Below are 16,964 nucleotides of genomic sequence, written 5' to 3'. Positions count from 1 at the left end.
GTGTAGCTACTATTTCTGTGGCTTTGATTTCCAGATATTGTCTGATGAAAGTACTAATAACAGACTTATGACATGTAGTCTGTGGACAAGAAGATAGGCTGATGATAAGGTTGAGGGTTGAAAACATGACTTAACAAATATATTATCATAAATACAAACATCCCTCACATAAATTGGTCTGACCTTTAGTGTGATTATTTTTCAAGTTAATTCTGAATTCTTACATATGAATAAGGTACAATCTTCAACCAAATAAAGACGAGAGAAAATAAATATTAGTATGAAGTATTGATTCAAGTGTATCAAAAGAGAATGTAACCTTTTGAAACAGCCTCTGCTTGTGTATGTAAAGAAAAACTGAGTATAATCCGGCTAAATAAACCCCCTTTTTTTACTAAATGGAAACCTTTTTTTGTATGCTGACTCTGTTACATGTAATCTGTTACTCCCCAAGCCCAGTATCAATCAATTTAAGGATGAACGTCTTCAATGTACCATCGTCCCACATTGTGACAAAACAGTGAAAAAGTATACAGAATACTGTTAGCATTGGAATGGGTGGACAAAAACAATCAGTCCAATATAGTTATTGATTCTGATAACGTATCAGCACTTTCAAGCATCAGATAAGGAAAGCCATCACAGAGGAAGGATATACTTTATGAAATCCCTCACATACTATATGGGCTATATTAAAGGGGATTGGATGTCTCCTTCCTTTGGGTTCCTGCTCCTGTAGGAGTGAAAATGAGAAGGTGGATATATTGACAAAAGACAATCAATAAAATGTACCACTATGTAAAGCAGAACTTAAAATGATCATAAAAGGGTCATTGGGAGGAATACTGGGACTTATGTGACACTGGAAGAACATCCAGTATGAAACATTTATTTATAGACCACACTTTGGTTTAAATAAGACATTATTTTTATTGGGTAAGGTAAATTCACAAGTATGTGTGCATTGTAATATAAGTGATACATGTTGAACATGTATTATTGCACTGTATCAAATACAATGAAGAGAGAGTACTTCTTGATTTTAAGGGAAAAAGAAAAACGAAAACTTTAAAAATGTCTGCATTATCTCAATGTTTCAACAAAGTTAGATTACACTGTAAAAACCAGATAAGTTAAACATTTTACTAAGTAAGTAAAAAGTGCTTAATCAAGAATGCTTTTAACTTACAAAATAGTTTGTTTTACTTAAGATTTTTGATATAAAACAAGCCTATTAAGTATGTATGATTATTAAAAAAAATCAAAAAGAAAACAAAAACAAAATACAGACAAAGGATTGTTTAAAAAGTTCCTAAAAATATCAGAAAAGTGACATATTCATAGGCAATAATAAGAAAACATCGCCTGTGCTTTTACTCTGAAAGCTCTCCACCGAAACCGGAAGTGTGTGTGTGTGTGTGTGTGTGTGTGTGTGTGTGTGTGTGTGTGTGTGTGTGTGTGTGTGTGTGTGTGTGTGTGTGTATATACAGTATTGAGGATTTCTTCCTGCTGTCAGCCAGAAGATGAGTTTGAACGCAGCAGCGAGACAAACACAAATAACGGAAGGTACGCTCCCGAAACGTAGCCATGACAACACGAAGCGTAACACGACGTAACCCGGAAACGGCGTTCAGCGTTTGTTTACATCCCCGAGCTAACAGGTTAGCTCCAGGCTACCTGTTAGCAGAAGCGTGCTCGGACTCGTTTTAGACCTTTGAACTCGGGTTTTTTAAAACGCTAGAGACTTTCTGACAGCGTTTTGAATGAGTCGTGCTTGGATTTATCCACCTGTAACTTCTAGTGACGGTTGGACTCAACCTTATCAGTGAGTTTGACCTTTGAACTCTTCCGTCAATCAGTGCACCTTGAATTAGTTTTATCTTCTAAGTTAAAGCCAAGATGTATTTTGAAGATCGATAAATTCAACTTGCTCTGTTACTTTTTATGTCACAGTATCAGAATCAGAATTACTTTATTGATCCCTGGGTGAAATTAGTCTATTACAGTAGCTCAAGGTGCTCACACAATGTTAAAGAATAGAAGTGGGTAATGATATAAATGTAGGTATATACATGTAAGGAAAAAAAAGTACCTTTTTATAGTAATAAAATATAAACAATATATGCCAAATATATATATAAATATATATAGTAAATGTATGCCACAGTAGAAATGAGATGAGTAATAGCAGGAACGGGTGAGGGTGAATATGGAAGGACAAATGTTGCCACATTACCATGAATAATTGAATGCAGTCCATTACAGTATGGGAGCAATAAGTTGTATCTTTCCAATGTTTTTTTATTCAGGCTGTGTAATAACAATAGAAGTTTTGAGTGGGCCCGACTCGATTTATTTCGCAAAACCGTTTGGCGAAACGCTTAGAATAGTCGTAGCACTAATGTCCCGGCCCGAGCCGCACGTTTTGATACCTTTTTTTGTGTATGTGCGACCGAAACGGAGTAAACACGAAAAACGAAAAACAACAGAATAATGCCTGTTCACAGTCAGGCTTGTTGCCAAGCAACCAGGGCCAGGCCACGGCAGTTAAGAGCAGTTGAGCGCAGAAAATCTCAAAATGAACCCCCTCGAACCATTGGCCAGGAAGGACCGAAATGAAACCCGAAAAGACCGTGAGCATCGTCATCTTGTTGACCGTAGGACTGCCGAGTTTCAGTGGCTAAAGTTAAAAAATGTGACCTCTGGAGATTGAGGAAGAACGGGTGCAACGAGCTCCTTTCAAAATTCCTCCTGTCCAGTTTACATGGGAGTAGATGGGGTCGTGAGCGGGTGTTGCCGGCGTATCAGTGCATTTCCAGCCAAAACTATTTGTCTAACAGCTTCAGCAGTGTTATCACTGCGACCCCATCGGATTTACCTACGTTTCTATCGATAAGTTATTTCTGTAGAGTGACATTTGTGGCCTTGAGAGCAGTTTACAAATGTATTTTACGACAAATTTTCTCTCCCTCTACACTCCAACATTCTACCAATACACACCCATTCATTTTTTGGCATGTCTTTTGGCGATTTATCGGCAAACTGTTTGGCGAAACGCTTAGAAAAGTCACAGCAATAATGTCCCGGCCGAGCCGCACGTTTTGATGCCTTTTTTGTGTACGTGTGACCAAAACTGCGGGAGGAGTAGTCGACCGAAAAACGTACGGAACGATAATAATAAGTGTGGTGAATAGTAGTAGTGAGCTTTCCAGGCACACTAATAAAAGTTTACACGCAAAAAATAGGTCAAAATAATCTGTGGTGTTTTTACCATATCGTGGAAACCTTATGAACCACTGTAAGTGCTGGCCTACAAATCTTGTTTGGTACAGACCCCCAAAAGTTTATTATTATTATATTATTTTATAGGGACAGATACAGTGAGCATAGACAGACTGAAAACAGCTATCTAATGCAAGTATCAAACTGTTTTGCAGATGTGAATTCTCAACACCCTAGAGGGGCTTTTATGGAAATAAGAGGTTAAAACAGGAAGGTAAAAAAAAGAGTAAACAGTAAGACTTTACAATTGCCACTTGAAGCTGCTCTGGTGTTACTAGCAGAGAGTCAATTTAAACCAAGCTTTACATAGTGATGATCAATAAAATGTTCAACGCTTAATGCGACAATCATGGTACCTTGTTTTGCTTTTTGTCCAAGATTTTAAAGGCCTGATTATAAAGACACACTATGGATTTAACTACAGACTTGTTGGCCTGGAACCAGGTAGTTAAAGATATAAGTGTGAAAATAATTGAATTTTACAGGCACCGAGGCACAATCAAATGATTTCTGGTATCACTTCTTGTTCTTCTATCTTGTTTTGTAAGAGAGGTGTTGACTCTTGAAATGTTCTAAATTGCTGTTGGATCATGGCTCATCATTGAGCTGAGAATGAAACGACACACCCCCTTTGCCTGTGCTGCCATCGGCGTCACTCTGGCTTGTTTGCATAGCTGGTCTGCTCCGTGTGCAGATGTATTTCAACTAACGCAGAGTCGGTGATTGTTGGAATGGTGGAAAGAATAACAAAGACTGTCTTATTTTGTTTCTGCCCTCTTTAAATTAAATTATAATTAAATGTGAGGTAAGTTTTTTTTTCCTATGGAGTTGTGAGTGATGGGGATGTCCTTTCCTCAATGTTGAACACTTAGAACCACAATCTGAGCCTGTCAGAACGTGTTTGACGGGCACATTTGTCCCAAAGGTTTAACGTCACACTTAAATTGCGACCACTGGCCAATATTATTACATCCAACTCTTGGAATTACGGATTTATTTTGGCCGAACCAGCGTTGGTAATTGTTAGAAAGACTAACCAAGTCGGTTTTTGTGAGTTTTATTTTGTTTCTGTCCTATTGTTTTGGTCTGAGATGCTGGTGCTCCAGTGTGACATCCAGAGGCAAGTGACTTCTGTATATATAAACTTTAAGACCATCGCATTGTAAATCATTTGAACCCTAATAGTGACTCAATCTGTATTTTGTTACATTAACTAACATCTATCTAACCTTATAATTGCACTTTTGAGTACTGGGGGTTCAATTGAGGCTGTCATTAACTACCAGCATTCAGCAATTTTTTTTTACAGTCGTTTGATTCTTCCAGTATGATCTATAATTGTGATGTTCTGAAATGGACATTGCTGGTTTCAGATGTTAAATTTTGTAATGAGCTTTGTCTATCTGGTGGTGCCAGTCTCAACTATTTCCAACAGAGATGAGAATGGAAAGGAAATAAATGAGTTTGTGTCTGTTTCCTGTTAACAGCAGTGTTCTCTTTATCTGTGCGTGGTTTCTTTTGCCTCCTCTGTTTTGTCTTGCTAGTGAAGACCAGGAAGTGAAATAGACCAAATGAATGTTTATCCAACAAGAAATACCAGAGTGGACAACTAAAGACACAACCTTCCAGATGATGGATTTTACCCATCCAAGAAGATGAAGTTGAGTCTCATTCAATAACCCCATCCTTTGTTTTTTTTTTTTAACTTTTCAGCTTTGCATTACTATCGAAGCGTTGTGTCCCTTCTCCTGCTCCAGGGCCCTTAACAAGGAAGCTTTCTCTTGATTGGCCAGCAGGAGGCCTCCTTGCAGTTGGTTCAACTGAAAGCCCAGCTAGGACCTACACAGATACAAGGCTCTCGCTGTTGGCAGCTGAGCCGCAAGCTTTACAGCAAACCTCAACACACCTACATACTGACAACACCTCCTTCCCCGAGTGTTGCAGCCATCAATCTCCTTAACCTTCTGAAGATACCAAACACAATGTCCAATCCCCTGTATAACCCCAATGCCTCTGGGAACCAAACTTCTACCCAGGGGCAGTATGGACTTTCGAATATACAGGCAGGCAAGGACCCTCGGACGGTATCTTCTCAACGTGGATCCAGTTTCGGGATGGCCTCCTACCCAATGTCCTCAACCTCTGCCTCTCTGGGACATAGACACTCGGAAGTTGAAAGTGGCAGTAGCTCCTTGGACTGGTCATCAAACTACAAAAGACCCACTGCTTATGACTCTAAATATTATTCATCTGCTTCGTCTAGCTATGCAAACAGTGGTGACAGCAGTTTTAATGCTTCCAGAGAAAAAGAACATGATATGCAGTCTATTCCGGGGTTAGGAGGTTATGACTATCCAGTGCCAGACAAACCTGCAGCCCCCATAGAGTCTTGTCAACCCCAATACACCTCTGAATCAGCGTCTAACATCCTACTGCAATTTGGACTTGAAAAAGAGGACCTTGATTATCTTCTCTCCTACCCCGAGGACCAGATCACTCCTGCTAACCTGCCGTTCATCTTGCGCCAAATCTGCATTCAGAAGGACAAGATGGCTACAACGGCAGCTCAGCCAAAACCATACCCCGAACCCCAACCCACCAGAAGCATGAGTGGAGGGGCAGGACTGCGCAAGAAAGAGATGTCATCTGCTGCTCGCCAGCCAAGTAAAGTAATTGACTATGGACATACTGGTAAATATACTGGAGAGGTTGGGGATGAAATTGGAAGGACCAGGTGCAGTAGAGCTAACAGTGGTGGACGTATGTTGCCGATGGACACTTCCGATAGTAGCAGACACAGTCGAGATCCACTGCCAAAAACTACAACGGAGGCGAAAAGCAGAGCCTTGGGTTCTTCACATGAGCAGGCGACTTCTGTTCCCAGTCTCAGGTCTTCGTACAGTTCAGTACTGAAGTCTGTGGCTCCCCCGAGCAATGATCAGACCAAACGATTGCAGACCTCCAAACCTGTTCCTTCAAAAGAACCAGAGGCACATCACCAGTCAGCATTGAGGACCAAACCAACCAGCACTATGTTGCATGGTATGCACCCCATCCGACCTGGACTTCTGCTCACTAGCAGTAATGACACCAGGGGCTCTAAGGATCAGAATAAAACTCGAGTTCAAGGGTCAGCAGTTCCTGAGCGATTGAAAAAGCAAAAGACCCAGCAGCAGAGGCTGAAAAGGCAAATTAAGCAAAAATTGAAGCGGCAGCAGAAAAAGCAGCAATTGCAGATGGGGCAAGCGATGGGGCCTGCTGCAAAATCAGTTCCCCCTGCTTCACTCATCCCCAGCCTCTCTGATGCCTCATGGGCCATGCAACATCCAGGCAATCCTCGCCCCATCGTCATTCCTCCAGCTCTGTCTCAGTCGCTCCCAACACTGAGCAAGCAGCCTCCAGCAAAGGTCTCCAAGCATCTGCCAACGCTGGCCATGATGCATGACTATGCAGCGGCCTCACCGAGAATCTTTCCACATACCTGTTCTCTTTGTTACAAAGAATGTACTCATATGAAGGTGAGTGGAAGACTGTACTCTGTTCTGTCTCCTTTAGGAAATTGTGAGTTGTTAATTTCAGTATCTAAAATTCTGAAGTACTGAAGAATTTTAAATCAAATATTCTTTTAATTTTAATGTATAAGTAATTACAATGAAATGCTAGTAAGAAACCTTACCATTCTGTGTACCAAGCTTGGATTGCAAAGTTTGGTAAAGATTTGTTACCTGATTTTGTACTAAAATTTTGTACTAAAGTTTATTGTCATTTGTAATTCAGTTCCAATGCCCGATTTATACTTGATTTTGTTCACTTGAAACTGTTCACATTGTCTTGTTTGGACAGATGCAATCATTGTTGTGTAACGGCAATTGCCCGATTTACTGTGATGAAGAAGTGATTATAATTTCATAAAAAATAATGAGGTTGTAGAACATGGAGTCAAAGGAGAAGAAGTGATTCTGCAAATCTGAAAGAAAGAAGTGCATCAATGTTTGCTTTTTTTATATTTTATTTTTTAAACTTTTTCTTGCTATGTAGTGTAATGGATCTTGTTACTTTCATTTGATATCTAACAGTAGGTATCACTTTTCACTTTTTCATAATGCTGGCTGTTGTTATGGATTCCCCCTTTTTGGATTTTTGTGACCCCAAAAGGACTTTCAATCACCACTATACCACCTCCAACAATCATACTTCCTGAACCACACAGGAAGTGTCTTGCATTTTACATTTTGGCAAAGTAAAAAGTCCCTCCAGCTTCCTCCTCTCCCCAGTTTCTTCATCTTCCTGCCTCTACTTCCGATGTCACAGCTTGTGTGTTTTGTGTTCTGATTAATACTTGATAGTGGCGTCTGCTGAGGCGACCTCATGAAACTTTATGATACCACCACATGAGACTGAAAACCAGACAACTCAGTATCAAGAACCCCAGAAGAAGAACTTTTTATTTTGGTTGCTTGTTACTGGCACTGGTCTTGATGGACTTGATAGACTCTTGAAAGACTTGCTGCCTTTGAACTTGAAGGAAAGAGTTGCCAACATGCTAAAAGTTTTTTGTTCATAATATACTTGTTTTTACATTGATTTAGTCACTATTTGTTAGCTAGTTTGTTAATGTCTCTGCTCCTTACTCAAGGTTGTTCCATTTTGTATTTTGAAAGACTACTGTTAGTACAGATGCTTTTGTAGACTTGCTCTTCTATACATCACAAACTGTACAAGCACTTGTACAAGAGCAGAGAAAGGGCTTTGGACACTTGGACTGGAGAGACTCAACAGTCCAACAAAGAGACACAAACTTTGGAGATTTAAGGAACTAAAGGCTACTGTAATGTTGAATAAAAGAGATCTTTGTTTTCAGATAATGCCAAAAATGGCAGATGATATATTGAACTAGTTAGCAGGTGTGTTGATAATAATATCTAAATGCTGTGTGTCTATTGTTCTGAATACTAGGATTGGCTCTCCCATCAGAACACCAACCTTCACCTTGAGAACTGCAATCTCCTCCGAAGAACGTCAGTCTTTTCTCTTTTAACCCTTGTTAAGTCATTCTTTGTTTGTTTTTTTTGGTAACATTTTCCTTTTTTTTATTTTTTGGGTAATTTTCCCACAGATACCCAGATTGGGATGGTCAGATAGCGCTCGCACCCAGGTATATTTCTTAAGCTGGACAGGCACTATGATCTTTTTGATCTTATATGTTGTGTTAACTTACTAAAAACATTTCCACAATCCACCTTTCTGACATTTTACTGAAATATACCCTTATTCTTTATTTCATTCACCAATGCTGTTGCTCTCTGCAGGACTGCAAGTAAAGGTGTCAAGCCCGCAGCCTCAACCTCTGCACAGACTTCCCAGTATCGCCACCAGAAAACCAGCCATGAAAGTCGCTCCCGTTCCCACTCGTTCAGCCCCAGCGTCCAGGGTAGAAGGGAGAAAAGCTGTATCCAATCACAATCACCGCACAGTTCCAGATACACCCGCAGGTCTGACACACATAATTTTGACATGAGCAATAACATGGCTGAATAGAAGAGATACCACTCACCACCATGTTGTGAAATTACTTTCACAAATTCATTCTGCAGAACATTAAAACATCTGCCTTAACTTCAACATTAGTTTGGCAATGGGTTAAAGTATTTTTCAATGAATTGAAATTATTTAATCCATACTGTCACCAGGTCTCGGTCCCGGTCTCGTTCTCACTCCCCACGATATGACTGCCCGACCTCCTTCCGCTATCGGTCACGTTCAAGAACCCCTGAGAGACGATTGTTGCCAAGGTTGAAAGATGAGAAATGGTCCTCACCAAGGAGGAGTGGCGAGAGAAAATCATCTCCAACATGGAGTCGTGAAAGAAGATCGTCATCATGGAGGAGTGATGACAGACAATTGTCACCATGGAGGAGTGACGAGAGACAATCGCCACCATGGAGGAATGATAACAGACGATCGCCACCATGGAGGAATGATGACAGACGATCTTCTCCAAGATGGAGTTGTGAGAGAAGATCGCCACCATGGAAGAGTAACGAGAGACAATCACCACCAAGGATGAGCCATGAAAGGCGATTCCCCACGGAGGGATCATCCTTTCAAGGAAAGAAGTCAAGGAACGCAAAGAGATGGGCAAAGAAACTGCTGAAAAAATCAGGTATGAGAAACATTTTAATTCACAATTGACTGAACGAAAAATTGGGTTTTCCGAAATTGCAAACATTGAATACAATTGAATAGTCTTCACATGAAGTATGAAAACCACAGTCACAGAAAAATACAGTCAAGAAACGTTTTTCCCTCTTTGTAATAAAGACCCTGCAAACCCTGCAGCCACCAAAGCGCACTTTTGTCTGACACTCTTTTCATCTTTGTCCCTCTAGAGGTCCACACTCAGTCTAACCTTGATGTTGTGGTTAAAACTCTGGCTCCTGCTTTACTGGCTGAGCTAGCTAAGATGAAGTCCTCATCTTCATCACCATCCTCTACAGCAAAGGTGTGGACAGCAAATCCCTCTAAAGCAAAGCGCGCTTTGCAGAAGGGCAAGACAAGTTCTTTCACAAAGACTAAGGTTAGTATGTGTTTGTGTGTGCCAAAGACTAAAAAGAAAATGAATACTAAAAATACTTTATTAAAATTATGTTGACTGTAAGGAGAGATGACATTAAAGGTTATTTAAGTAACTTTCAGAAAACCATTGTTAATAGTGCTGTCTGTTACGTGAACTCGTCCTGTTGCATGACCAAGCATCATTCTGGGCATCGGCCAAAAGAGACGTACACGAGAATGAATGCTGGAAAATAATATTTAGGATAGTAGTAATATATGCAATTTTCCTTCATTCCAGACCCACACCATGCAGTCAAGTCACAGCTTAGCTTATAGGTTACAGTTAAATGCAGTTAAATGCGTAAAATTCTTCAGAATCTTAATATTGTCTTTTTCCCGTTTGTGATGACCCACACTATATTTGGTCTAAGTTTGTGTTTTTCTCTTTCTCTCTCTTTGCTCAGACTGGTAAATCTTTACCTCTAGTCATGGTGAGGCTCGAAGGGATTCATAGTTCTCTCTCACAAAATGATGTGGGCGCTGCTGTCAAGCAATTTGGAAAAACCAAGTCAGTTGTACTGTTTCCGTCCAAACAGGAGGTATGTGACAGTGAAGACTGTGGGGTTTTTTTTCTCCGATTTTAATACTTTAATGTGAGCTTTTGGCCTTACAATGGTTGTAGTAATGCAAAGATACATGCATTTTTGTGTGTGTGTGTGTATGTGTGTAGGGAATCGTGTGTTTCGACAAAGCGGAAGACGCCAAGAAATTGAGGGGAGTAAAGCACCTCAATGTGAAAGGAATTGCAGTCACTGTTGTCAGAGAAAAGGTATTACACTTTCTGTCTTTCTTTATATGTCTTCGGGAAATCTACATATTAACATTTGTCTGCAGTAGTGTGCTCACATTGTCAATTATTAGATGAATTTAAAATAACAAATCTCAATTTGTTTGTTTTCAGGGAACTGGTTCTATGAAGCGAAAAAAGTAAGATATCTTTCTTACAGACTGTTTTTTTTAACAGTGATGGAGTGTGGAGGGTTTTATCTTGTTTTTGCCAATATAATACCATAAATATTTAGTTGCTGCCTTAATTTGTGTCCTCAGTGGAGAAGGTACAGTTCATATATTCAGAATTTACTGCACTTGCTGTAAAACTGCAATGATAGAAAAGGAGCCCCTTAAGGAAAGAGGTGGGAACCATTGATGTACATGATATTGTGTTCATCCCCAGTTTGTTAAATTGAATCCATATGGTTAATTTAAAAGAAATTCAACCTGTAAAGGATTACTTTCTTACAGTGAAGAACATAAGAAAACATTCAAACCATTTCATTTTCTCCTGCTTGACGCATGCGACTCTCTTTTGTTCACAGAAAACCCGCCACATCCAGTCAGTCCACTCCCACGAGAAAGGTTCTTCTTCCTACACCTAACATTTCTCTGATTAAACTGCCTCTATCCTCTGGAGCCACGAAAGCTACAGCAGGAAAACTTGCCAATCAGAAGATTGCGCCTAAAGGCTCAGTTAAAGGCACTAAAGCGAAAGTGTTGGTTTCCAAAGCGAAAAAAGTCTCAACCAAGCAGGTCACTAAAAAGGTAAAAACAGGAAAGTTGCCTGCGAAGGGACCTGTTAAAAAGGCTGCGGTAAAGCGGAAAAGCTCAAAGTCCACTGCACATGCACCAGAGACCAAGACTGATGCTCCACGAGTGCAACAGCCGGCTGCAAGAATCTCCACTGAAGCTGCTGTGGAGGTAATGCTGCAAGGTGGAGGGGTGGAGACAAAAACAATGCAAAAAGGTATGTTGACATGTGTTAAATTTAAGAAAGGAATTTGGTGTGGTGGTAGAATGAAAACCTTTAACTGGACACAATGTTGACCTTTTCACTTTCAGTCAAATAGAACTGGAAAAGTACTTCAAACTGTCTGTGCTAAGCCAAAGAGGAGAAAGATGGCTTTGAAATAATGAATGTGCTTGAATTTAAAATAGATCTGAGTGCATCACTGGGAAATACAATACAATATGGGAAGACTTGTGAAATATAACTCCTTTTTTACTGTTTATTCAGGTCCAAATTGTCTTCGACATGCATGAATATAACCATATAACACAAAAAACAAGCCTATCATTGCAAACATATTCATCAATAGTTATTAATAATTAATAGTTAATAATTCTTGTGCCAATAATTTTTTGTTAGGAAGGTATCTGTTGTTTGAAATACTTGAGGGATGAGGAAGGGGAAATGATGATCTTTCAAAATACTGATATTTATATTCATTAAATTTTATTTTTTGAAGATCCTGTGACTGAAGTGATGTCAAAAAGAGGTGCAACATCAGCTAAGGATGCATCCGCTGTATCCTTATTTGATCTCAACCAGGGTCAAGATGATTTCTCAGATGACAGTGAGGACAATTTCAACATGGATGACTTTGTCACTGTTGATGAAATTGGTGATGATGTGGAAGACACAAGTCCAGAGTCTACTGAAACCCCTTCCTCCCCTGGTCATAAAGCACAACAAAGGACGACAAAATCTCCATTTAAAGCATCAAATACCACATCCAGTTGTAGTACACACTTGTTTTATGCTGCATGCGAAAGGGAAATGATAACATCAGCAGTAACTGTCGAAGCGTCAGTAGAGACTCACCTGGAGTGGCTTAGAGAAGAAGCAAAAGCCACAGAGGGCGCAGTAACAAAGTTTGACCACAAGATGTCAGCAGAGGGTGTTGCTGCTAAAACTGTTGGGTCAGAGACAAAAATAGAAACCACATCAGAGATGCATTCACCTTCACAGCGACAAGGGTATGAGTTTAGTCAAGTCCAAAGTCTGGACATTGATGTTAATGTTGAAACACTCAAAGACCCGAATAAAAGCAAAGAGGAAGGAAAAGATGATGATGTTGACAAACAAACAAAGGAGGAGGAGGAGGATGAAAACTACCAAATCCTCAATTCACTAGATGATCGAACAGATGAACAGATGGATAATGAGGAGCATTATGGGAGCTCTGAACTCAAGCAATCTGAACTTGAGGAAGGCAAGACTTTGCATGAGGAAAGCTATCAGGTCTTGGACAGTGTTGACAACGAAGACCAAGACTTCCAAGAGGTGAACCGTAAAATTAAAATGGATGGTTCTTTCCAAGTGCTGAACAGTGCTACCGAAGACCAAGCAGCAACAAGTCAAGAGGACAGGCTCCTGGTCCAAGATGGCGGTTCCACAGTGAAACAACTGTCTGAAGAAGATGCAGTTCCAGTAGTCGACAAATCTGATGATGCAGTTAAAGATCAGGAGATACATAACAAAGACAAGTTGGATACAGGTGGCAAACAAGCTTCAATGAGCAATGGTGATGGGAAGACAAAAGAAGAAGAAGAAGACAAAGGGAAATTGCTTAAGGTAGAATCTTGCAAAGTCTTCAAAGATGTGGAAAATCCTGATGGCCAAATCCCAAATGAAGACCAGCCTCTTCAAGACTGTAACTATGATTGTACTGAACAAGAAACCTTTGAGATATTGGATTCAGTTGATGATCAGACTGCAACAAAAGATGAACTTGAAACTCCCAATGACCAGCTATCTAAAGGTGAGCTTAGGTCCATAGAAGAAGAGAAAGGCACATATCAGGCAACTGATACTTTGGGAGATCAGCCACTGACCACAGAGTCAGAGAAGGACAACATGGAAAGAAGGACTGAGAAATGGGAGGCCACTGCTAGAAAAGATGGTGGACCATCAAAAAGGAGTGACCCCAAAACCACAACATCCAAAAGTGAAGAAGTGACATCACCAAAGAAACAGCACAGGAATGTTAAAAAGTATGACACACGGAAGAAGAGGCACACCACTGCAGGAGTTTCTAAAAAAGACAAGGAGACCACTGAGGGGATGATGTTTGAGATAGTGGATTCTGTTGAAGATGAATTGGTTCAAGATTCTGCCACCACAGAAACATCTACGTATGAAATATTGGACTCTGTGGAGGACAACGTTAAGGATGATAGGCCTGCTACAGGACTCAAAGGTAAAAGGGGAAGACCAAAGAAAGAGATGAAAACAACTAAGAAAGACACAATTAAGTCCCAAATTAATACTGCAACACCTGAAGAGGAAAATAAACTAAATTCACCCAAGAAACACTACAAAACTAGCCCCGTGGTGAACCTGGTGAATGGGAGGGGAGGGGACACCAAGGAGACACTGGAGACCCGCCCACTCCACCAGAACGAATCAGAGGACTCTTTGAACCCAGAGGTAAAGATTGAGATTCCACATTACGGTGAATCCCTGTAAAACAAACATTTATAAAACAAAGGGAGAACCACTGATTCTAAAGATCTCGTTTGTCTATTTTTAGACTTTGGTGACTTTAGATGAAGCTGGCGATGATGATGAGGAAGAGCAGCCGCATGCAGAGCAACCTGAGAAAACATCAAGATCTGCTAAACGCAAACACGGTGACGATACAGGTGTGTGTTATTCTGTCAGTACACAGTAAAGTATACTTACACAGGTATATTTGCATTTTACCCTCGAGAACTATTGATTGTCTCCATTTAACTGTGTGATTTCAAACCTATAGACCATTTTCACTGCAGATAGCTTGTCTTTATATCAAAAGTCCCAGTAAGCCTTGTCAGTGAGTGATATCAGAGACCATTATAAGTTCCACCTGAGCTTTTCCTGCTTTTAAGAGTCAAAATGTCTTGGCCAGTGATAATTTAGGTTTGTCCTATGTAAGTTAAGTTGAAGTAAAAGGTACTGTCTCCTTAATACCCTCCAAAATAAGAGCCTCTCCTCCCAACCCAGTGTTCAACCTGGGTGTCAAAATAGAAAGTGCCTTCTATTTCTCTAAAATATTTTGACAGGAAATTGTTTGTTTGTAAAAAAGTTCCTGTTCTGATGTTTGTCTGAATCTTTTTTTTTTTATTTGTCCTGTTTTAGAGGAAAGTGTGAACTTTGTGATCGTAGACGAGGTGGAAGAGGAGGAGGAAAACAAATCCGTTACAACCAAGACAAGAGGCCGAGCTGAGAAGAGAACCAGAACCGGAACCAGACAGACCCCCGGTAGCACACACACATCTATATATAAAATTATATAAAATTCTGTCATTACCCGAAATCTACTCTCTTTACCAACTTCATTGGTAAACTCCAATCGTCATTTACTTTATTTCATGCCAGGCCTTATCAGCATTATGGTCTCCCTCACAGGGGCTGTTTGACTTTATAAATATATATACTTGTTATCATATTACAAAATTGACTGCATTAGATTTTTACTGGTTTTAGTAAAAACTATAATAAATAACTAGCTCTAAAAGCAGAATTCTAGGAAAAATAATGGCAATCAAAATGAGAGTTAAGATTATTAATTTTCAGTTTTCTTTTGTTCGTCCAACTGATTCATTATCTTTAACCACAGTGAGAAATACTACCAGAGGGAAAAAAGTGAGCGTAAAAGACGAGAGACAAGAAGTTGACGTACTGCCTCCCACTTCACTCGATGCCTCCTCGTCATTGGACAAAGATCCGTCTACGTTGTCGAGCTGCGACCAGCTGAAGGTCCAAAAGACTGAGACTGAGGAGGAAGCAGCGAGCCAAGCTGACAGTGATGCTGCCTCAGCTGAGCAGGAGCTGCAGTCAGAGCGCCCTGAGAACCAAACACTGGAGGGAGGCGTGGAGGAAGGAGAGGAGGAGAAGGAAGGATGGAGCAGGGCAGACATTAAAGGTACAGAGAGCTGAAAGACAGACGGACTAAGGCCATTTATGCACTAACAGACATTTTATGCTTCAGTTTTAGTGTACTATCCACACTGAGCTGATATTTTATGGATTGTTGTTTCTTTAGTTGTGAGTAAACAGAGGAGGGAACTTGTCGGACCCGAGGCAAAGAGATCTCGTTCTCAGTCTCCTTCTGTCGCTGCTGACCTCAAACTGCCGGCATTCAAACCCAACAACCCCCTCGGTGAGACACACTAACACACTCCTATTTTATCTGAAAGCGACACAAGATGTAAATGTTTCATCACTTTCTCCTCCTGTAACTGTCACTGTCTCCCTCTTCAGGTCGGGAGTTTGTGGTCCCCAAATCTGGGTTTTTCTGTAACCTCTGCTCTGTTTTCTACCTGAACGAGAGCACAGCCAAGGACCTCCACTGCAGCAGCCAGAGACACTACGACAACCTGCAGGTATATACAACATACACAACATTTAAACACACTAACACACTAAACACTCACTTGTCCTCATATTGATAGTGTTCTTTCTTTTTTTTTTTTTTTTTAGAAACATTATCAGAAGCTTGAACAGAAACCATCAACGAGTTCAACACGAAGTTCTCAAGGCTCTGTGTCTGATTGATCCCAACTTCATCTACTGATTATTTTTCCTTTGGTTAAAAAATGTGAAAAAGTGAAACATCTGCAATTCTACCTCCCTCCAACTCTACAGTTTTGGTGCCTTGCTCCGCCCTGTTACGCTGCATCATTCATATTCTGAAAACTGGAAACAGGAGGAGAGTTTCATCAGGAACTCTTTTACCCATCAATAAATTAAAACAAATAAAAAAACAAATAAAAACAAATAAAAAAGAGCACTTGCAGTCGTGATGCATTTATGGTCAAACAGCTTAGTCAGGGTCAGGATTACCATGTTTTATTCACTGGAAGGGCATCTTTGAGGGCACTTTATAACGTTTTATCTACCATAGAGGCATACAAGAGGGTCCACCAGTCGTCTAAATTAAAGTACTTTCTGTTTGGCACAGTAGTGAAATAAATCACCCATGTCTCATTTAAGTAATAAGTCTATACTCTTACATTTCATCATTAAATCTAATAACATTTTGACATGTCTGACGCAGCATGTAGCACCTTTTGTGAAGGATGAACTGTTTCTATGGGAGCCTCTGAACTTGTTTTTAAAATGGTATATAAGAAGCCTGGAATTTAATGTTGTACATGATGTAAAAAGACAATCAAACCAGTTGAGGGTGTTTGTCTCTCAAGGACAGTTTCTTATTGTTTCTAGTTTTTTGAGAGAATATTTCATGTAAACAATAAAAATCATAGAAATGATTATGTTTCTTTTTTCTCTTTTTTTGTTTTCCCTG

General features: G+C 40.1%; 1 protein-coding gene across 1 annotated transcript; it reads left to right on the top strand.

The window, feature by feature from the left end:
• Positions 1–1,840: 1,840 nt before the first annotated feature.
• On the top strand, positions 1,841–16,929 carry znf638 (zinc finger protein 638). Its single transcript, XM_051400046.1, has 17 exons — positions 1,841–6,800; positions 8,239–8,300; positions 8,399–8,437; positions 8,592–8,774; positions 8,973–9,445; positions 9,672–9,859; positions 10,302–10,436; positions 10,568–10,666; positions 10,799–10,824; positions 11,214–11,638; positions 12,141–14,104; positions 14,208–14,319; positions 14,795–14,917; positions 15,276–15,581; positions 15,702–15,818; positions 15,920–16,041; positions 16,139–16,929. The coding sequence occupies exons 1-17, from the start codon at positions 5,265–5,267 to the stop codon at positions 16,211–16,213; spliced, it is 5,985 nt and encodes a 1,994-aa protein (XP_051256006.1). The 5' UTR covers positions 1,841–5,264; the 3' UTR covers positions 16,214–16,929.
• The last annotated feature ends 35 nt before the right edge of the window (positions 16,930–16,964 follow it).

The sequence above is a fragment of the Dicentrarchus labrax genome, unplaced genomic scaffold (genome assembly GCF_905237075.1).
Source record: "Dicentrarchus labrax unplaced genomic scaffold, dlabrax2021, whole genome shotgun sequence".
Lineage (NCBI taxonomy): Eukaryota > Metazoa > Chordata > Actinopteri > Moronidae > Dicentrarchus > Dicentrarchus labrax.
Note: the sequence above shows the minus strand (reverse complement) of the source record. Positions and strands in the feature narration are given on the sequence as shown.

Excerpts from the sequence above, each read along its gene's own strand:
- znf638 (XM_051400046.1), top strand. The coding sequence starts at position 5,265 with ATGTCCAATCCCCTGTATAACCCCAATGCCTCTGGGAACCAAACTTCT. Across the intron at positions 10,825-11,213 it reads GGTTCTATGAAGCGAAAAAA|AAAACCCGCCACATCCAGTC; the intron begins GTAAGATATCTT and ends TTTTGTTCACAG. Across the intron at positions 14,918-15,275 it reads CGGAACCAGACAGACCCCCG|TGAGAAATACTACCAGAGGG; the intron begins GTAGCACACACA and ends CTTTAACCACAG.